Source organism: Pelobates fuscus, chromosome 3, assembly GCF_036172605.1.
Source record: "Pelobates fuscus isolate aPelFus1 chromosome 3, aPelFus1.pri, whole genome shotgun sequence".
In the NCBI taxonomy this organism is placed as follows: domain Eukaryota; kingdom Metazoa; phylum Chordata; class Amphibia; order Anura; family Pelobatidae; genus Pelobates; species Pelobates fuscus.
The window spans coordinates 271,455,305-271,478,398 of record NC_086319.1 but is presented as its reverse complement, the minus strand read 5'-3'; the positions used below and the strand labels follow the sequence as shown (position 1 = coordinate 271,478,398).

The window sequence follows — 23,094 nt, the reverse complement described above, 5'->3', positions numbered from 1 at the left end:
CGCCCCCTCCCCTCCTCCTCCTCCCCCCCAGAAGGAGTTCTACAGCCCTCAGGACTCCTACAAGCATATATCTTATACTGTGCACCATCTTCTTATCTCTTATTGGAAATAAAACACGTAAAAATAAAATTACCTGCTAACACTACTCTTAATTATAGCATTTCAATAAGTTAAGCTTTGAGTGGGCTATTTGAGCATCACACGAGCTATACAGCGATTAGTGCCTTCCATTCTAGCCGATTCTATGTTTCTTACTGCATGACACTCTATCCTGACGTCTGCTCTTCATGGTTTGCTATTCGCGACATTCTATCCCCTCCCACCCAGCTTTATGGTAGTTACTAGGTACGCTCTCTCCCTCTTCCTCTTTCTATGGTTTTTCAGGTCCTCCTCGGGACACACGTGTAGCTATGTCTTCCTTGCGGTTCCATGAGTTGGGGCTGGATGACCGTCTATTGAGAGTGAGTACACACCGGGTGACCGGAACTAATGTGATAATTAGGGGTTTGTAGGGGAGTTAAACTGATCTATTGACACCCCGCTGGATGTATCCTGCATGTATAATGATTATTTAATGGCTGGTCCTCCATGCTGCATCACGCAGGGCTCTGTAAGACTGGCACTCGGTATAAGATGGATCTATTCTAGTTTTACCAGTAGATGACAGTTTTTGTAGCTATTCCAACAGGTAAGTAGCATTGTATGTGCGGTTAGTAGCATTGTATGTACGGTAAGCACATATATATAAGTTTTTGTCTGGTAGAGCATTATGTGTTGTACCAATGCTAGTTACAACATTAACTCTTTCTGTGACCTCCAATCGACAAATCATTTACATTGTAAGCTGAGCATTATATGCCACTTGTTTTAGTAGCCATTTCACTGATTCACATCCTTTATATTGTGATGCTTGTTAACAATTCATTATTTATAAAAGCATTCACTATTGTAATACAGCTCCACTCAACACATTTTTCCCTAAGGTCTCCATTTTTTGGATTTTATCCCAAGTGTTTTTTTTTTGGTCACCTAGGTTAAAGATGGGTTTATGTTTGCCACTTTCAAATAATAAAACCTATCTATGAGAAGTATGCAGCAGCTTTAAATAGTATTACACACTGAAGAATGGAATACTAGGTTGACTAACTGAAATTGAAGTAAAGTCTCTTAAAATATAGGAATATATTATATTGGGCAGTCTTAGAGTGCACAGCTTTTACAGAATTTATCCCCTTTTTGAATCACAGCATGCGACTAAAGAATAGATCTCCCCAATTACCCTTTTAGGAGGTTGTTGTGGTGACAGAAGTGCCCTGGCACCATTCATTATAAATAGTCCAGTGGTTTGACTTCTTACCGGGGTGTGCCAATCTCTGCATACCTCATTGGCTGTGATCAATTAGCTGACACTAACTTTCAATCTGTGTGGCCAATAATATGACCTGACACTATTTTCTGTGTCAAATAAAAAAGTAGACCTCATGCAATTTCCACTGAGCATACAAACATAATAGCGCCCTACCAGGTGAAAAAAAGGTTAAAACCCCTTTAATACCTAATCCCAGGGCCGATGTCCCCCGGAGCTGGGTCGCATCTCCGCCTCCTCCTACGTCCCGCAACGATCGAGCGCTAATGCGCATGCATGACAAAAGCAGCGCGCGCATGCATTAGACATACCCATAGGAAAGCATTGAATCAACGCTTTCCAATGGAGAAAAAGCTGACGCTGAATGTCCTCATGCAGAGCATGAGGACGTCCAGCGTCAGATACTGGACCAAATGTCTGTTTGAATTCAGGAAGCGCCTCCTGTTGCTGTCTGGGAGACAACCACTGAAGGCAGACTTAGAGCTGTAATGTAAACATTGCAGTTTTTTTGCAATAGGGACACTGCACCCAGACCACTTCAATGAGTTGAAGTGGTATGGGTGCCTATAGTGTCACTTTGATATGGTGATCCCATGTGCTATTTCTGCATTTTTGTCAGATTTTGAAAAGCAAAGGACAATTACATAATAGTGAATATCGGTTCAGATACCGGACAATCTGAAAGAAGGTTCATAACGATTGCTGTCAGAAAGGGGGAGTGGGAAAGTTATACGAGTGACTTCTTCAAAAACTACAGTAAACATAAATTAAAAGAGAAATTTTTTTATAACAATTATATTAAGATATTTTATTTTGATGACCAATGTCAAATGTACACGTATACATAGTTATGTGGAGGTTTAAATATTCTGAAAGACAAATTCTGAGTTGTAAAATAGTAATAACCTTCACTTATCTATTATCCCATAGGCCATAGCAGACTTAGGATGGGCCAAACCAACACTAATTCAGGAGAAGGCCATTCCCCTGGCCCTAGACGGGAAGGACCTTCTTGCCCGGGCAAGGACAGGTTCAGGAAAGACAGCAGCCTATTTGATACCCATAATTCAGAACCTCCTTCAATCGAAAATGGTAAGTGTGCAGTACTGCAAATAAATATTAATTGGTATGAAGGGAAGACTTGTTCATTTGCTTTCTTCTGCCATGGGAATGTCCCTTGCAGTTTTGTGTGTGTGTGTAAGGTGTTATTGGTGGTAATATTGACTACAATATATTTTAGCATTCTCTGACACACCATCTGTTATGACATTTTAGGGCTGCAAGAATTAATCACTATGTGATATACCATAATTTATTAAGTCAAATAATCGGAATTCCTAATTTGAAGATTTGGTGTGCATATAGGTTCTGCTTTCACATACCACTGTTAAACTTATAAGATGATATATTGAGGAAGAAACATGCATATTGTACCAGTTGGCTGTAAAAACTGGTTGACTTGACGCACACTGTTGCTAAAACTAATTTGTTTTAGATCATTGTGCAATCTGCTAGTTATATTGATTTTGTTTAATACAGCTTTTATTTTTAACATGGAATGGTATCACTAACTTCTAGATACATTATTGGCCAATTATAAAACCATTCTTGTGTGTGTGTGTGTGTGTGTGTAATATATATATATGTGTATATATATATATATATATATATATATATATATATATATATATATATATTGTATGTCAACAGAATATTAACACATAATTGGTACTTGTCAAGCAAAGAGCATGAGACATAAAGGGATACTGCAACTCGTAGCAGAGAGGAAGCTTGGCTAGGAGCATTATTAACATTTGTCTTCTAAGATAAGTAAAAATAAATCAATAATTCACCATAAAAAAAGAGAAAATCCCCACACACATACAGAATGTGTAACAATGTACAACATTCTTACACACGCAAAGAAACCTATATAAAATAAAAGAGCAAATGTCAAGACTGTTCTTGAAGACCAAATCTAATTCAAGCTTTATAGAGAACACACTTCTTCGATTTGTTTTACATCCAGTCACAGAATGCTTTAGCATTTCAAGGCCATCATTATCTACATTTCTTGCTTTATCCAAGATGCCTAGTTTACGATGAGGAATGGACACATCTTCAATGTCCAAGTGTAAAACCGTGTACCCTAATGTGCAATGGTTTCATAGTAAAATTTGGGTTAGGGGTGAACAGTCCTTGAAGATATGATATTGCATCTCAGTTGATGTAAGGTTAAACTTTATCTATACACAATTGTGGGGGACATATAAGTCTCTGCAGTGGCACTGCTGGCGTCCAAAACCAGGACTCTCAGATCTCAATGATAGGCCAAGAGCATTGGGCTAAGCCATTCTCAGGGTTCACCGCTTATCAATCCGATTATCGTTTTTTTTGTGTGTGTGTGTTAATTTACAAATCTAACAAGATTAAGGATAAAATGAGTACTGTGCATAATGTACTGCTCTTCACATCCATGTTTTCAAGAAACATTGTATTGTTGTATGATTATGCAATGCCTTTTTTTTCTCCTTAGTCTATCTCTGAACAAGCTGTCAGGGTTTTGATTCTGGTTCCTACAAAGGAGTTGGGTCAGCAGGTTCAGCAAATGATCCGGCAGCTAATATCATATTGCACCCGTGATATCAGAGTTGCAGATATCTCTGGCCGGGTGGACGTATCTGCTCAGAAGTAAGTGTTGTTTTTTTTTTTTGTTGTTTTTTTTTAATAAAGAGAAAGTGATTAAAGTAGAAATTTTACATGACATGCAGTGTGAGTTTTATATACATGGTATGCAGTTTTGGAAAGAGTTGTCTGTTTTTAGCCTTGTAATACATCAAACTATTTTATCCATTAGACCCATCCTGATGGAGAAGCCGGACATTGTGGTTGGAACCCCCTCTCGTGTTTGGTGTCATATTAATCAGCAGACGCTATGTGTACGAGATACTCTGCAAGCCTTGGTCATAGATGAAGCTGACCTTATATTCTCATTTGGGTTTGAGGAAGATATGAAGAACTTGCTATGGTAAGTGTTCAGAGCAGAGGGGAGTTTGCAGTAATGTGTTTAGGATTTTTGCTACAGAGGCCCAGGAAAGTGTGTTCAGGGAGATGACACAGAGGTAACTAATGTGAAAAAAGTAAACACAGCTATGTGTATAAAACCATGAGTGACCTATACAAGATTAGAATAGCCACAGATCTAAGAGTGTATATTCAAGCGAACATAAATTTAAACAAAATAAATTGTTAATAAAATGTATGTACTCATCGGCCAGAAATAAAAAAAAATTTAAAAAATGCCAAACAGAATTATTGAGGCGTGACATAGAAAAAACAGTTAACATTCTGAGTGATAAAAGTGAACATTTGCTATACATATGCATTTTACACCACAGAAAATGCATCAACAGAATATTACCACATAATTGGTACTTGTCAAGCAAAAAAACATGAGACATAAAGTGATGCTGCAACTTGTAGCAGGGAGGAAACCTGGCTAGAAGCATTATTCACATTGTCATCTAAGATAAGTAAAAATATAAATAAATAAAAATAATTCATCATAAAAAAAGGAGAAAAAAAAACACTTCATGCTTATCTCAACAGCAGGAAGCTATAGAATTGGTTCCATTTAGAAATGGGGGGGGGGGGAGCCTTTATGCATAGGATAATTCTCCGGTTCTGATGCCCCCCAGCTTGGTGTGGAAAAACACTTTGCATGCTGTTGATGTCCAGCAAAGCCAAGATGTTACATCCAAACGTCTAAATGGATTAATTGTAGAAATTACTTGGACTATGTCTTTCACTAACATTGATAATACAGCATTCAGACAGCCGTCTGAATGACTGCCCCTAGAGTTGTTTCTAGGCAGTAATGTAAGCCTGCAAGGACATGCTATAGACATCAGAACCACTACAATAAGATGTAGTGGTTCTGGAAACTATAATGTCCCTTTAATATTTTTTGTTTTAAGCTCTAACTTGTGGCTTCAGCTCATAAATTATAAAAAATATGTAATGTACATCTACATATAAAACATCAGATTCCATTAAATTGCAAGTATCATTTACATTAAGACACTGTATATAGGTGTGGTGATCATGGCAGGTTATTGTTGACAATCCACATGCCTAACAGGCATATGGAACTATGGGCAATCTTTGTTTTTGTATGCTTGGAATGTGAAACATTTTTTGGTCTTTGATAGAAAATATGTAGTGATTGCAAGTGAGTATGGTATAGGATCTATAATTTTGTTGGGGATATCTGATGCAATTTACTACAGTCCTGACCACATCGCTTGTCATTTCAGCCAGCTCCCCAAAATTTACCAGTCTTTTCTTATGTCTGCCACATTCAACGAGGATGTCAAGGCTCTGAAAGAACTTGTTCTACATAATCCGGTTAGTCTCATTTTGGCATATGTGGTAGAATTAAAGACAGTGCTGCTACAAAGCAGTCTCTATAGATTACAATGCTTTCTATTTAGTTAATGCAAGACTATATAATGCTGTGACAAATGTTACATGTAGATGAAGAGTTCAAGTTATGGGAGCACTCCAAGCACAGAAAGCATGCTTGCTGAAGTGCTTTCTGTGTAAAGAATGTCTCTACATCACCGTCCACCCCCACACTCTTTTTATTTTATTTATTTTTTTTGCCAAATTGCTGTTTTCATTATAAAGTGGCACCTTTTATATGTGGATCTTGTTACACCTCCCCGGCTTTCAATCATAATTGAGACGGTATGTATCAGAGATGAAGAGGACATCCCCATATAGTTTTTAAAAAAATTATATATTTATATATATATATATATATATTATTTTTTTATTTTATTTTTTTTTATTCACTTTTTATTGAAGTAAGATAGACAAGGATAACATGTTATGGTATTACAATCCAGGTATGGTACAGGTAAAGACTTGGTAATATTGATAACCTCATTTATTTATTTATATATATATATATATATATATATATATATATATATATATATATATATATATATATATATATATATATATATATATATATATATATTGTATAACAGGAGTAAATGTCATATAAGTAAAAGAACTGATGAGGAAGGGATTGAGAATAGTGCGTTTTTAGAGTACAGTAAGGGAGCCACCCGCATTACGTGACTTGGGTACTGGGAGCAGTATTGAGGCTGAATAAGGGTGAGAGTCTCCCGGGGTTCTGATCGTCCCTTCCCCTCTAGTAGTAAATAGACTCTAGGTGTAAAGTGCAATAACTGTGACAGTGTCTCAGTTTGGCTAAAATATTATGGAGCTGCGATACTGGGAAGTAAGTGTGGTGCTAAAGCCTTTGAATGGCTCAGGGGTTCAGCGGTGGCACAGGTAGCGAACCCAGTATGTGGGGATATATTTACAGGTGCACTTATATTATGCCTGGAGACTGTGTGTGCTTAGTTAAGGAGCCGATTTACGATCCCTAACTAAGGGGATGGGGGTGTCCCATGCGTACAATGTTGTCGAGTTCTCTGGAGGATCGGGTCTCTCTGGGAGCCCCAGGGCTTGTAGGATAGGGTCAACTTCAGTTGGCGACTGCCTTTCCGGGTGCCTGTTAAGGCTCTTGGTAGTGTCCATCTGTAATCTACCCCCACTTCTTGGAGCCGGTGGGTCACCGGTCCCAGTGATTTTTAGCCAATGTAGGGTACTCCGTGTCAAATCTTGAAACAGGAATTGTAATGACTCAAATTCCAATGGAGACTTGTATTTTACCGCAGCTAGAATCTGCCTTTTATCTGTCAGGGATTGACATCTAATGATCACATCACGTGATGCTGATTTAGGTGCTTGTCTGGGCTTATTAATGCCAAAGAAGCCATCAAGAACCAATTTATTTGCCTGAGTGTGTGGCAACAACACTGGTAGGATCCTCGTAATTCGTCGGGACCGATTGCATCCGGTATGCCTCTGAGTTTTATATTGGTGAGCTAGATTCTGCCCTTACCCAGGTCGAATCTTGTTAGTAGGTCAGAGTGGGAAGATTGGAATTGGAGGAAGTCTTGTTTTAAGGCCTTTTTCTTGCTGTACATCCGGAATATCTTCTTTGAGGCCTGCACTCTGGCAGTCACTACCTGGATCTCTGTTTTCATCAGGTCCATATTGGCCGCAGACCTCTGCTTTAGTTCCAATAAGAGAGTCTTAATGTCCAGTTTGGTGGCTGGCATCAAGGCATCTTGAGCTATAGACACTGTAATGGATGTATTAGGTGCTGGAAGGTCCAAAGTCTCTCCCATGGCCTTCTCAGAGGGGGTGGAACTGGTGTCTTGCTCTTGCCATGCCACCATTTTGCAGGCAGTCGCACGTTGTAGCATGATGCCAATATTCCAGGAGTCTCTGTTTGTATGCACTTGCTAACTCTACGGCCCATACTGTCAGCAATGTGCCGGGGTCCCTGTTAGTTGTCCGGGGGGTGTTTTGAGCATCCTTGGGGAATGCCAGGTACTGGAGTGCAGCCTTCGTTGGTGATTGAGGTAGGGCCCAGACCTACCTGCAGATGCGCACTTTCCTGCCTGTCTGCAGGAACAAAAAGTCTCCAGCGGATTGAACTCTGGGATAGTCTATTTAGTTAGATCTAATATCTGGCATTGAAGCTCAGGGAAATGGTGTCAGCTCAGGTGTTCGGCTCTGCTCCCAATTTTTTGTTTTTTCTTGTATCCTTTTGCACAACTGGACTAGGTAAGAGTCTGCAATGAGATCCCTTTATTGTAAAGTTGAGACTGAATCCAGTTTCCTTTGGTCATCTTGCTAATTGCTCACTTCATTTGATTGTGTGGTTATGTTTAGTGTATATTTTCATTCCCTGTTTTTAAATGTAGTAGTTTCCATCGTTCTGTATATTCTGCATCTGAATTCTATCTTCCATCTCTCCAGGTGATACTTAAGCTTGAGGAATCTCAGTTACCTGACTCTGCTCAGCTCACACAATATCAAATCCAGTGTGAGGAAGAGGACAAGTTCTTGCTGCTCTACACATTGCTTAAACTCTCACTTGTTCGTGGGAAAACTATTATTTTTGTAAATGATGTGGACAGGAGTTATAGACTCAAGCTCTTCCTGGAACAGTTCAGCATCCCAGCTTGCGTACTGAACTCTGAACTCCCAGTACAGTCACGGTAAGAGGCACCCAAAGTCTTTTAATGGGAAACTTCAGACCCTTTAGTTTGCTGAAATGCCTTATGTGTAAAGTGTGCAGATAGAAATTCACACTTTTCAAAATTAATCTTGTGTCATCTTCCCCCCACCCCTGTCGATCAGACAACCGGTCCTCCTATTTACTGGTGGCTTAGCTCAGTGGAACTAAACTCAAGAGTGCACCTGCCTGGCAAAGATCTCTCATTCAGCTGCATTGAGAAGTCTGTTATTGAACAACTATAGAAAATTTGGACTGTGGAAGAAATGCTTCAGTTCAGATATTTGCAGGTTTTGCAAGCTGTTTTTAGATATACGCCCAAAGGGGGGAAAAAAAGTGTGCAATTTTTTTACTTGGGATGTAGCTACTAAACCATGATTTATATTTGGTTTGTGTTTGGACAGTGGAGCATTTCTTTAACAGTGTATGGAGGTACAGTGCCAGAGGATTCGGGCACTATAACCAGTTTAATGAGGTTACATGATTAGAAAAGTCTTAAATTAAAAGCCAAGTAAGCAGATGGCCAGCGATATATAATTGCTGGGTTTTTATTCTTTCATGCTGTGAATGTTTCAGTACCGGTTAGTGACTTCAAGAGAATATATTCATCTGTATAGTGATATTTTGTTTTTGTTTTTTTGATCTTGTAGGTGTCACATTATTGGACAGTTCAATCAAGGCTTGTATGATTACATTGTTGCGACAGATGAACACTCGTTATCGCTTCCTACTGAGCAAGAAAACAAGCAAGCAAAGAAGAAGAAAAGAGGCAAATCAGAAAAGTGAGAACTTTATTCTACCTTACACAATATATTACATGTTCTTGACGTGTGTTAGCTTTCTATTCCTACAGTAGCATTGTTAAAATTAACTTTTTATTGCATTGACTTAAAACATGGGTCAAACCTATACGTGCTGCAGCTCCCTGCTCTAGACCTGTGTTGACACTATAAACCTCTGTCTTGCCATATAGCTCTGTTATATCTATATTGAATGCGTCATTGTAGTGCTGTTCTTCCTGTTATTCATGCAGCAGCCCTCCATTAGGTTTGTGATTGGAAGCCCTCACTCTTGTCTTTAACCCTCTCATTTTCAGAGTGCAAAGTAGTGAATATGGAGTGTCTCGTGGTATTGATTTTCAAAATGTGTCTACAGTATTGAACTTTGACTTCCCTCAGTCTGTTGATTCCTATATCCACCGCGCAGGAAGGTATGTGTAATGGAGATCTATACACATTCTATTTTCTGTATTAGCCTCCTGATCTCCCTCGGTCTTCTTTCTACACCAACAGCCAAATTAGTAATTTTCCTCCTATTTACCTTTCTACCTCTAAATCAGAACTGTCTCCTATGTACTTTACCCTCTGTCTTTTCTCCCGTTTTCATCATTCTCTGATCTAGCCCTGTATCCTAGTCTACACCCTCCCACCCCCCTAAATTAGTCTTGTTCCCATACATCACCTTGCAATTCTTCCCATCCCTCATATAACTCCTTTTTTCCACCCTCTTTTTTTCCTTGACACGATCTTATCTTTGTTCCAGGACGGCCCGAGCTAATAACCCCGGGGTTGCTCTTACGTTTGTGGCGCACACAGAGCTGCCTATTTTGGGAGAGATTGAAGAGGCACTGGGAGGGGGTGAGTGTGATTTGTGATTGCGATTATCTAGTTTTATATAAAATGTTTGGTTTCTATATTAAAGGACAGCTGTCGTCTAACAAATTCACTCTGGACCAAAGTGATACTTTGTGTTTTGAACAAACTGTTTTTTTTTTTGTTTTTTTTAAATGTATTTTATTATTTATGTTTTTTTATGGTTGTCTGTGTAAAATGTTGTGCAAAATACTTTCCTCCCTGTGGACTAACTATTTTTTCTCTGCCATGTCTGTCCAACTTTGGTGGGATGCTCCCTTGCATCAACCGTTTTATTCTTTAGATGTCCTGCGGGGTGGTGATGTCATTACTTAGCTTTTTGTGAGACAGGGCAATCTTACTGGTTGGTTGAAAGGGGTGGTGGTGGCCATGTTGTGATTGGCACACACTGTGCCTTCCACCTGCAGTGTTTGTGCACACTGCCTGATAGCCAGTGACTTGCCTGTGTGCTGGACAGAGCATGCTGAGACACACAGGTGTCAGGTGGTGCACGCACACCTATTTCAGTCTTTGTTGGGTGTATTAATGTTTGGTATATTCGTGCTTAAATTGGACAGTCTGTCCTCAAACAATTGTTTGTGGGCTACCAGTAGTTCTTTGAACTTTCCAGAGTTCCTCAGTTCCTTTTTCCTCATGGGTTGAGACTGGGTGTGTCTCTCAGAGATTAAGTGTGTGTGTCTTCACAAGAGACACACAGACATAACATTTGGTATATGCTCTTGGAAGACACAGTGTTTGTGTGTGTGTGTGTGTGTGTGTGTCTACAGTTGGGTCCTAAAATATTTGGACACTGACGAAAGTTTTTTTGGCTGTTTACCAAAATAAAAGAAAGTTACCTGCGCTCTCTCCTAAATCCCTCTGTATATTAAAACAAATGGAGGTCATTTAGTTACTCCAATGGCTATTGGAGGAAATGCCCGCCTGCCAACGTCAAGGCAGACCCCTCAGGTGGGTTCCTACACTGACTCTTCACCTTGCTTCCTTGAGCTTCTGGCAAAGATATCTCAGACAGAGAGGGGTATTTTTTATATACACCGCTATATACTTATTAATCCTTAATAGGGAACACATGGGATTGGGCGGCAGCATCGTAACATAGCTCTGTGATACAAAAAGTAAATACAAAAAAAAACTAGGATCCCCCAAGTCCGTGGCTCGAAAAAAATGGCCTGTAAACCGGCCTGGGGCTGGAGGGATATGCCCCTCATCGACATCAGGGAGTCGCGGCTCATAAAATCCTCAGCATGCAGGACTCCCATTACCCGGGATAGGCTGAATGATGGCTTGCCACCCAGGACTGTTGTATCGCTCACATAATTGGACTCCTTCAAAAGCAGATGCCATGAATTTTCCCATCTCACCATTACATGCCGTGTTAATTGTGCTTCATCTATACATGCTGTGACGGAGCTCCAGTACTCCGACCGAGTACCTCAGCCAAGTCTGCTTCCTCGTAGCTATCAGGGACCCTGGAGCACTTCAGACCCAGTCACCGAGGCTTGACTGGGATCACTGAGGGCCTTTTCGACCCTGGACCAAACACCAGACACTTGGTGAAGGTTAAAACAACAACTAACTTTAATAGACATAACACACATATTTTAAACCCCCAACAACCTCATTTACATACAATAGGTTGATAAGAGCACTATAGTACAAGGAAGGGGAAGGTCAGACAATAGCAAGGGCTGATAAGAGATTGAGGAGGGACAGGGCAGCTAGCTCAAGCTGGTCTGGCAATGTCCCTGAGAGAACGCCCTGCTGGGGAAACAATAGGACAGGTAAAAAAAAAAAGGGGGGGGGGGAGGGGAGGCGCAGACAAGCAATACATTCAACATACCCTGCACCAATAATCGCTAAAACACAAAAGGAATCTGGGGACCCAGTGACTGACTACCGTCACACATGCTAATATTAGTTATTTTACTTTAATTTTTTTTATCTATTTCTTGTTTAAGCTTTAGACAAATTCACTATCTTGAGTACCTATACCTACACAAAAATGTGCTTATGTCTCGTATGCAGGGACGTGTCTTCCCCGAGGCAAACAAGGCATCTGCCTTGGGCGGCACTTTGCAGGGGCCGGCAAAAAATGCCGCCCCAAACGCCCAGGCAGATCCCTTGCTTGCCTCGTGTCCTGGGGGGGCTCAAGAGCTGGCCGGCTGTCCTCTTTTAAACCCCCCTCCCCCCTGAGGCTGGCGGTGGACAGCGAGGATACATACTCACCTGAGCTCTTCCTGCTCAGCTCCTTCCGCGCCGCTTAATGGAGCCAGGCTCCCAGCATCACTAAGTGGCGCGCGGCATCCCAGCATCACTAAGCAGTGCGCGAGGGAGCTGAGCAGGAAGATTAAAGCTCCCTCGTCGCCTACTCTTCCTGTCCGCCGCCCAGCAGCCCTACTGGACAGGTAAGTAATCCACTCCAGCTCGCCCAAGGAGGCTGGGTGGATTTGAAATTTAAAAAAAAAAATAATAATAATTTGTGAGTGTTGGGAGAAATGTGTGTGTCCACGTATGTCATTGTTTGTCAGTGTATATGAGAGTGCGTGTCTGTCAAAGTGCGGCCTTGACATGAAGGGGTGGGGAAAACTTAAATTTGAGGGGGGTGCAGCACAAATCCTAAATACACCACTGCTCATATGCCATGCCTATGTCTTTCTTTGTTTCCATTGGGCTTGCTTACGCTGTCATGGCATAGCTTGACACTTGTATTTCATGCAACACTCTCCAGTAGGTAGACATATCATTATCCAAGTCTACCATCTTCACGAGTGCAAATATAGAGGGTTCACCACATTGTGCAAACCATTCATAAGCCTCAAGAATAGAAAGGACAGATTAGACTTTGCAAAAAAAAAAATCTTAAAAAAAGTCAGCCCATTTCTGGAACATCATTCTTTGGACATATGACACTAAATTCAACCTGTACCAAAAGATGTGAAGACAAAACTATGGAGAAGGCTTGGAACAGCTCATGGTTCACTGTAAAACACGGTGGAGGCAGTGTGATGTCTTCGGCATGCATGGCTTCCACTAGCACTGAGGGTGGAGGGGACCTAATGACCCTATAGTGCCAGGAAAAAGAGTTTGTTTTCCTGGCACTATAGTGGTCCTTTAAGTAGAGTATTCTACAGTGGCCTAGTCAACCACCTGATCTCATCCCGATCAAGCATGCATTTCACTTACTCAAGACAAAACTTAAGGCAGAAAGACACACAAACCACAACTGAAGACCGCTGCAGTAAAGGCCGGGTAAAGAATTACAAGGAGAAAACTCGGCGTTTGGTGATGTCCATGCATTCCAGACTTCAAGCAGTCATTGCCTGCAAAGGATTCTTGACAAAGTATTAAAAATTTACATTTTATTTCTGATTGTGTTCACTTGTCCAATTACATTTGAGCTCCTGAAATAAGGGGACTGTGGATGAAATTGGTTACTATTCCTGAACGTTTCATAATTTTTTTTCAACCCCTTGAATTAAAGCTGACAGCCTGCATTTTAATTGCATCTGTTTTTTCATTTCAAATCCAGTGTCCAAATATTTACAGACCAACTATATATGTCTAGGGGGAAGAAAAAAATTTATAGCTATGTATGTTTTAATAGAAATAAACTAAATGTGCGCTTTTGCCTTTTACCTCTTTCCGTTGCAGATGGTCCTGAGCAGTGCGCTCTAAAGCCCTATAGATTTCGCATGGAGGAGGTGGAAGGATTTCGGTACCGCTGTCGGGTGAGTGCTGGATTTTAAAGGATCACATTTGGAACAATAACCACTTCATCTCGGTTAAGTGATTATGGTGTCTGGAGTCCCTAGCGTCCCCAGCCTCCTGTTATGCTGCTTCTACTCTGGTGCTTGGTGCTAATGTGGAGGCATTCAGCTGATGTTCTCAGTCTGTCACTGTTCACCCATTGCAATTAAACATACATGTATTTTGTAAGCTGTACTCTGGGGAGACTGGGATAGGCTAAGAAAGTCCGCAAAATGTTTCTGCATTACCTTGAGCACCAGAGAAGAGGCAGAATGGTGAATTTGGGGAAATATTTCAAAAACAGGTTAGCACTGGAAAGTAAGATGAACCCAGGGAACTCCAAGTACCATTACAACTTCATTGACGTACAGTGGTGTAGTGCCGTTTGATACAGACATGCTTTAATGTAATCGTACTGTAATTGTAATAATTAAACTTCTGACAGTGTCTGTGGAGCTTCTGAATTTTGTGTTCACTAAACTTTCACATTTCTATATACACAGGATGCCATGAGATCTGTCACCAAACAAGCAATAAAGGAGGCACGCTTGAAAGAGATAAAGGAAGAACTTCTTAATTCGGAAAAACTCAAGGTTGGCAAACACTGTTAGCCCCTCTTTCTAATAATATGCCCCCACATTATGTAGTGTAGTCTCTATATAGCTGTACATCCCAGCATGCCTTTTCTGTTACTTTTCTAGACATTAGCTTAGCTGATAAACCTCTGCTCAGCTGCATGCCGTTTGCCGTGTGCATCCACTCCTGTGATGTTGGCTTGACATTGCTCTCTGTCCCCCCACCAACCCCTCTCCCTCCCACCAAGGCACACTCTATAATACAGGGCTTATTCTAGAGTGCACTACTTGCCAGGGCGTAAATGTTGCTCACCACTGTAAACCTGGAGCATCCATGGTGCATCACCAGGTGTGACTTTCTACTCACCCCACCTAAATTTTCAGTCTTCACAGCCTAGAACTATTTTGAGCCCTGATATAATATACTATAAAACATTATGCCAGGTGGATATGTAACACCTGCATGGACCGAAAAACTTTGGCCAGTGTTTGTGACTAAGTGGCTACTAAAAAAGACTAAACATACCCCACTTTCAATACCTTTGGTTGTCTACTTTTTAAAATGGTATGCCATTATGGGGGTAATTCTCATTGCTGGGCTACCACACCGTCTCAAAGGTAACATTGCCAATCTGGCAAATTTCTATTTGAAAGTGGAACGTTCTATATTTGACCCTGTAACTTTCCAAAACGCCCTAAAACCTGTTAATGGGGGATACTGTTGTACTCGTGAGACATCGCTGATTACAAATATGTGCATTTTTGTGCAGTAAAACCTAACAGTATTATGGCATTCACAGCTAAAATGTCAGACGGAAATACAAATTGTAAAAAAAATCTTATTTTCTCACATTTTTTTTAAAATTTTATTCATAATGAATTATGTTCCATATATGAATAGTTAATGGTAAATTAAAGCCCTGTTTCTCCTGAACAAAATGATATATAATAAGTGTGGGTGCATATAATTTGAAAGAGGGGAACTACGGTTGAACAGACATGTAGCGCAAATTCTAGTTTTTGTTTACGTTTTGTTTTGATCAGAACGTGCACTATTGACTCCGTCCTGAAGGGGTTAAAATACAAATTAAAACCAAGGTAATAATATAAAAGGGTTTCAGGAAACTGTAAAATGTTAACTTTGCATAAAAATGTCCTCATATTAAATACATTGAATGTATATCTCAGACTTGCCTAGTTATCTCTCAGATTTGGACAAAAATTTGACAAAGTGATTCACTGTAATGTTAATTTTAAAAGTTGCTTTGACATTCTCATCAAAACGAATTAAAGATAAGTGCTCTCAGCTAAAGTGACAGTTCTTACAGGAGATCAAAGTGCCGCGCAACCTAGATAAGGATTACTAAGATTCCCTCCACAAACTATACTGTCAGTTATTCCAAATATAGTAACTAAAACAAGAAAAATGCTGAGTGACGATATAGGAAAATAGCAGATCCCTACATCTCTATCTATAGGCAGTCACACTATACATATACTATCTGTAAGCGCGTGGATATGCCTTTCATGCAATAGATGGCTCATTACTGTGACATTCAGCTTGGCACCATGTGCGTGCTGTTAATGGGAAATTTAATTAGGAGAACAGCACAGCTGTAAATTGGTAGGCTTCGAAAGCTAACATGCTGCCATTGAACTTGTTGAAGTTGTGGAAGCATATGTTTCTCTGAATTACAGAATTACGTAGTTTTCCTATATTCCCTTATTGCTTTAATCACCATCAGGAAGCTGAAGAGTAACGATTTTACACATCTAAAACGTTCCACAGAGTTGTACTGTGTAATTGAATTCTAAACAAGATCTCCCGTAGCGAAAAATAAAATCGTGTGTGTGTTGTAGAGTGGATTAAAAAAAAAAATACATATTTTGTTTTTTCTTACGTTTTGAACCATGTTCCTATCTGCAGACCTATTTTGAAGACAACCCTCGTGATTTCAACCTCTTGCGTCATGATAAGCCTCTGCACCCTGCCGTTGTCAAACCTCACCTCAAAAATGTTCCTGACTACCTGAGTATGTTGTGGGTCTTATCTCTTTAATGTGAAAAGTATTTCTTGCCCCTTACATCCTACCATTTATCTCTTCCATTGTTGCCCTTATTGCCACGTCTGTTATTGCTATTCTGTTTTCAGGTGTTGGTATGTATACCACTGTGTAACTTTACTTGAGGGCATCACCTTTTTACTTTGTGTGTTATATATCTATGTGCCTGTAGGTGTCCTCTGTGTCATTGTCACTGTGAATAAGTCATTGTGCGTATTAAAGCCTGTCTAAAGGTGGTGTTGTATTCCTGCACAGTTCATTTATCCACGTTATTTTTATGTGGGATTGCGTTGCTAGGATCTTGGTAGGATCTCTCTAGGATTATTAGCATTGTTTGTTTATTTGTAGTCAATTCACCCCTTTGTGCCTTTTTATTTTACCTTCCCTTGTACATTATTACTGTAACTTTAAACTACACCATGGCCTTCATTGGTTTCCTTATTGACTTACTATCTCTTGTCCCCTCAGTCCCTCCTTCTCTGCGCTCCATTGCTGATCCTTATCACCGCAGGAAGAAGAGGAGAAAGTTAAGAACTGGAGTTTCCAGAATACAAGAGGCTCGGTCAAAGGTGAGACTAATGTATTTCCTTGCCCCTCCTTACACCCCATTAGTAAAATGCATAGCCATAATTCTGTGCAATAGTTTAAGCTATAGGTAGTTTCCTTCCTTTTAATCTAGAGGTGGCACTCCGGATCAGAATCATAACGGTTTTCTTCATCTTGACTTTGGTTTATAATAAATTGTTTGTTTTAGATGGAAACTAATGGGATAACTAAATTGTACTACTTATGCGCAAACTTATATATTTAAAAATGTCAATTGTTTTTCATCAAAAGCCATTCTATTAAAAACACACACATAAAAAAACATTGTAAATTACATGTATGTAACAAATCCTTGATGTGTTTTGGGTAATTTTTGTAACACTCTTTAAATTGTAGAACATGTGATTTTTACTATATTTTGTAGTATTTTACCTTTTGGCCTGGAAAAAAAACTTCTGATTTACATAATTATTGACACTTTGTTTTAAAACAGTTAGTCAAGTAGAATGTTTGATTGTGAATTTCATGGACTTTCCAACTAATTTGATCACTTAAACCTGGTCCAGTTGTGACTCTCCAGAATGTTGTATATGTATTATAGAATTAGTTTTATGGTATTTTTTAAAATTCTAATCTTGCCCTTTTTAAATGTGGAACCCTATTAACTTTAAAGTGAGCCTTTAATTATTTAAGGGACACTGTAGGCACCCAGACCATTACAGTTAATTGAAGTTATCTGGGTGCTGTGACCCTTTTGCACCTAGTGCCGCAGTGTAAAACATTGCAATTCCTCACGGACCTCCAGCGTCAGATTTTCCCCTTAGGAAAGCATTGAATAATGCTTTCCTATTGGGAGGTCTAATGCGCGAATGGCCATTGCTGCGCATGCGCATTAGGTCTCCCCCGCCAGCTGACGGCAGGGGAGAAGCGTGGGTGGAACCTGACCCAGCGCCGAAGGACATCGGCGTTGGATTCAGGTAAGTAGCTGTTAGGGGTTTTAACGACATGGGGATTCTCTAGTGCCAGGAAAATGGGTTTGTTTTCCTGGCACTGGAGAATCCTTTTGAAAGTCTGGCGGCTGCTATGTAGAGCACATAGGGCTATGCTTTGATTGCCCTGTGTGAAACTGCAAGAGCAGGCAATTTAGGTTAAGCAACAGTTGGTCAGATAACAGTAGAATCTGACTAAACACAACTGCTCAACCAGATAGAAGAAAGTAAAATTTTCTCAAGAAAAAGTAAATATGCATCATTTCACTTGGATGCTTCCTATAGGCTGGCCTAGCTGAGCCTAGAAATACATTTTTGCGTGCAAAAATCACTGTTTGTAATATTTACTGTGTAAAGTTTGTCTATAATACCCTGTGCCGAACATAAATGTCTTAATTTTTTACTTATTGGTGAACATAATGCTTGGTTTGAATTTACTGGATCTATTTGTTGTGTGTACGGGGGTGTTAAAGGAACACTGTGGCGTTAGGAATACAGACGTGTATTCCTAACACTATTGTGTTCTAGTACATATTTAGATTTCGGATCCCTCCTAGATGATTTCAAAAACATAACTTTTACTTACCTTGTTTCTAGTGCTGAGACTCCGTCCGCACAGCTGCCCACACTGCCACCTGTTGTGTTGTCTTGCCTGAGCCTTGGTGCTCTTAGTCTTTTCATCCATTCCAATGTTTCTCTCTGAGTAGCAGTAGAGGACGTTCAGCTTTTTGAAATGCATGATTGATTCCTATAGTGGTCCTTTAAGAGTATACAATTTGCTTGTTTGACATTTCTTCTTCTTATTTATTGCAGTTCTCAAAGTCAAAGAATCCACTGCGCACCTTCAAATACACACGGGGCAAGAAGGGACAGTCCAATGTCCGAAAAAGCGCAGCAAAATCCTGAGTATGGGGTAGGCTGGAATGCACAAGCATTCCAACTGCACCCACCTCTTGTAGAGGGAAGTAAATTATAATAAATATGGGACTGGTCATTGAGACAACCTTCACACATCCATGGATTGGTCTTTACATCTGAGGGAGGCATGAAAACTAACCTGCTCCTATGTCTTAGAGGAAAGTGTTTTTACTCTTGGTCTCAGTCGCTGTCCTGTTGTACTTCATGTAGTTTAGATATCAGTCTGCTAAACCTCACAACTGCTACACCACCCAGATTGGCACCTTCTAAATAGCCATCTGTTTATTTCTAGTGAGAGATCAATGCAGAGAGTGCCTTACATTTCTTCCCTCCGGCTATGTCTGTGCAGTGTCCCTCATTCGGTCCTGGAGGGGATGTGTTTTTGTCTTTAAATTGTGTGTGTATATATATATAATTTTTTTTCTCTCCAAATCCCTTGTTGGTTTCTGAGAAATGTGTGCATGTTGCAGGTTTTTGCAACCAAGATTTGATATCCTTCTCTGAAGCATAATACTTGTAAGTAAACTTTATACCAAGAGCCACAATCCTTCTCTGAAGCATAATACTTGTAAGTAAACTTTATACCAAGAGCCAAAATGAATGTGTTCCGGTTATGGTAGCCATGACTTGTAACTTTCTAGGAAATACAATTTTATATAGATACATTGTGTTGGTCACATTGATAGCAAATGCGCGGGTAAAAAAAAAAATGATGTTCTTCTATACTTTTCAGCTTTGCCATTGTGCCTATGGCATGGTAGTAAAGATTATACATATGGTGTCCATGGCAGACGTGCTCAAAAGTTACATTTTATTAGAGGCCATCTTGAAAGTGGAAAAAGAGAGCTATAGTTAAGTATGTATTCTTTGTTCCACATTTAGTGATTATTCCACCAGCGCAATGTGTAGCTTAAATACATAACAGTCTGAAGGTGAACTTGCTATCCACAAAACACGTAAAAACATGTTTAGTGTAACAGTTGTCTTGGTTTTGAAACAAGACACAACATTCAGCCATTAAGTAATTTTATTTGCAGTATTAATATTTAATATTGCCACAGATTTGAGTCAAGTGATATGTTTATATAGGTTCTATATAAGCTACAAACTTGTATAATGATAATTATATGGTTGGAATGTTGTATTGAATAATTTTCAGTGAAGAAACGCAGAGTAAATGTATTATTTTTCTTGATGAAGCAACATGCTCCGAACTAGAAATATGAGAAATGAATTATGAAGCTTCTGTATCCAATAAATTTCCTGTGTCTTATCCTTTACACGTCTTTGACTTCTTTCTTTGTATTTATGTGTAAATAAATTAATTTAACCCCCAGCTGTATTGTGTGCATGTCCCATGAGAGCTACTTGTAGATTTCTGTAGTAAAATATTACACAATGGCATGAAATTCAACTGTATGACACCTGTGATGGTCTGAATATGTGTTACCGTCTGTCATTCCCTTATTCCCATAAAATAATATCGCCAATAATCCACAGGGTAAAATATCTCTGGTATCGAATAATAATCCACACATGAGCCAAGGCATTTAATATATTCAGCATCAAACTCTTCCTCTGAGCCAGCAAGATAATTGAGTTTTGGAAATATACTAAACTCAATTATCTGCTGGCCAGAAAAATCTTACAATTTCACATTTTCCAGAAATATCATAAACAGACATAAAAACCATATCCCTGGGTAGCTGAGCTTGATGGGAGTCACATATTTGAAATATTCAGACAAATCCGTTTGGTAGTTTTCGAACGGCACCGTGTGGAAGTTTGACCAGTCTACCGCGAGGGTGAATCCGAAAAAGAGTTCCATAGAATTGGTAGCAAGAGCCGGTCTCCGTTTGCGTGGATTTGTACGAAAACCGCCATAGATGGAGTAAAGCTGATTCGTGTAGAATGCTCCCCTTGTTCGTGTGATTGAAACTCCCGAACGATGTTCGTCTACTGCAGTGATGGCAAACCTTTTTGAGCCCGAGTGCCCAAACCGCAATACATGACAACTTTTTTTTCCTTAAAGTGCCAACACGGCAATTAAACCTGAATACTGAGGTTTAAGTTTAGAAAAAACAACTCGTGCTGTTGTCCGAACTAATTAACAACTTTTGTTTTAAAAGAACAATTTATTAGTATCTCCAACAAATGCAATACACTGACTGCTGAATACACACACACACACACAGACTGCTGAATACACGCACATACTGCATTGAGGTGTGCAGTGTATGTGTGGATATGAGGGTGCTGTGTGTGTTTGTGTGTGTGTATATATATGAGGGGTGATGTGTGTGTGGGGGATGAGGTAGGGGTGTGGGAGAGGGGAGGGATGCTGGGTGTGTAGGGGTCCTGTGGGGGGGGGGGGGGGCGTTGAGGTGGTGTGTGTGTGGGGGGGGGGTGTTGAGGTGGTGTGTGTGTGGGGGGGGGGGCGTTGAGGTGGTGTGTGTGTGGGGGGGGGTGTTGAGGTGGTGTGTGTGTGGGGGGGGGGGTGTTGAGGTGGTGTGTGTGTGGGGGGGGGGTGTTGAGGTGATGTGGGGGGGGGGGGGTTAAAGGTGTTTAAAAAAAAAAAAAGGATTCTAAATCAGTATCTTCCTCCCCTCCCCCCCCCCCCCCCCCCCTCTCTCTCTTCTTCTTACCTTTAATGATGAGAGGGTGACACAGCCATCCCTGGTGGTCCGGTGGTGGTAAGTACTGCTTCCGGGACGAGAGGCAGGGGAAGTGGTCTGTGAAGCAGCGTGTGGAGCGTTGCCATGGTAGCGCGCGGCAACGCTCCACACAGATTGCTCGCGGGAGGACAGGGGAGCTGCTTCACAGATCACTCCCCCTGCCTCCCGACACGGAAGCAGAGTAGGCGCCTGCTGTTTTGGGCAGACAGGTGCCTACTCTGCATTGATGGCGAACCCATGGCCGTGTGCCCACAGAGAGGGCCCGGCGTGCCACCTGTGGCACGTGTGCCATTGGTTCGCCATCACTGGTCTACTGTATCTGGAAATAGTACGTATGGGTCTTCCATAAAGACCAGGGTTCGTGCAAGTGCCATGCCCAAAACAGTTCCAGGCACTCGACGACCAAGTCCTGATGGCCGCGTTCGGGAGACAAGATGGCCGCTGTCCATTGTTCTCACCACGTGCGTTCGTATGCATGAAATGGCGGCCACCTAGGAGCATTCAATTACTCTGCAGTTTTCGTATAGTTAGTGTTCCACGTTTTAATTAGTACCCAGGGTGGTCTCCGTTCAGTAAAACGAATGATTTACCGAACAACGAAAAATAATACGAATAAACAAGGGAATTAGGTAGCAGGGAGGGGAAATAACCGCACTCCCTGCACTATTTAAAGGGTCATTTAAGACCACTTCAGTGTTTTGAAGTGGCCATAGTGTTGGCTGCCTGTATGTGCTGCATTTCACTATGAAACGCTATACAAAGGGACATACAGAGATATATTAGATTGCTGCCTCCAGCAACCTCATTATTACGTCCCTAGCCAGCCTGGAACAAGAGTTCAATTCTGTGCATATTTCTAAACACAGAGTCTCATTCAGGTGCTGAGCGCTTGCTTTCAGCCAATCAATGAACTGAGGATCAGTATCTGGCTTCAGCAGCTCTGTAGAAGCTGCATCACACTGCTCACAGCACCATTCCCCATTACTGGCGAATGGTGACCGGATACTCCTGGCATTGTAACCACTACACCTAATGTGCCCCTAGCTGATGTCAGGGATGGTAGAGGGTCTGTTACCTAAAATTTTTTCAGGCCCCAATCCCACCACAATTTTTTTTTTGTTTGTTTTAAATGCCCCTCAACTTGTGAGTACAGGAGCTCCTCTACTCCCATTATTTTAATATCTCCATCCCACTGCTCAGGAGATGGGGCATTAATAGGCTGAGCAGCAGTTAACTACTCACTGTTTTGGGTATATGTCGTGTGAGTGTGTAACAGATGCTCTGTTCCTGGAGATTGTTTACTTTGCCTGGATCGGTATAGGAATCCAACCAAACAGATTTGCCCTAGATGGTTCGTATACCAAATAATGTACCGAACACTTGGACCACCCAGAG

At 40.7% G+C, this 23,094-nt stretch overlaps 1 protein-coding gene across 1 annotated transcript; it reads left to right on the top strand.

Moving 5' to 3' along the window:
• The first annotated feature begins 353 nt into the window (after positions 1 to 353).
• DDX56 (DEAD-box helicase 56) lies at positions 354 to 19,451 on the top strand. Its single transcript, XM_063445546.1, has 14 exons — positions 354 to 461; positions 2,297 to 2,458; positions 3,903 to 4,057; positions 4,224 to 4,394; positions 5,683 to 5,773; positions 8,276 to 8,517; positions 9,185 to 9,316; positions 9,631 to 9,744; positions 10,077 to 10,171; positions 13,838 to 13,914; positions 14,437 to 14,526; positions 16,436 to 16,541; positions 17,040 to 17,140; positions 18,920 to 19,451. Exons 1-14 carry the CDS (start codon positions 411 to 413, stop codon positions 19,010 to 19,012), a joined length of 1,680 nt encoding a protein of 559 aa, XP_063301616.1. The 5' UTR covers positions 354 to 410; the 3' UTR covers positions 19,013 to 19,451.
• Positions 19,452 to 23,094: the final 3,643 nt, after the last annotated feature.

What these genes read in the sequence shown, in the direction of transcription:
- DDX56 (XM_063445546.1), top strand. Translation starts at nt 411, where the DNA reads ATGTCTTCCTTGCGGTTCCATGAGTTGGGGCTGGATGACCGTCTATTG. An exon ending in GTGGACGTATCTGCTCAGAA is followed by an intron (nt 4,058 to 4,223) that starts GTAAGTGTTGTT and finishes TTTATCCATTAG; the next exon opens with ACCCATCCTGATGGAGAAGC. An exon ending in TATATCCACCGCGCAGGAAG is followed by an intron (nt 9,745 to 10,076) that starts GTATGTGTAATG and finishes TCTTTGTTCCAG; the next exon opens with GACGGCCCGAGCTAATAACC.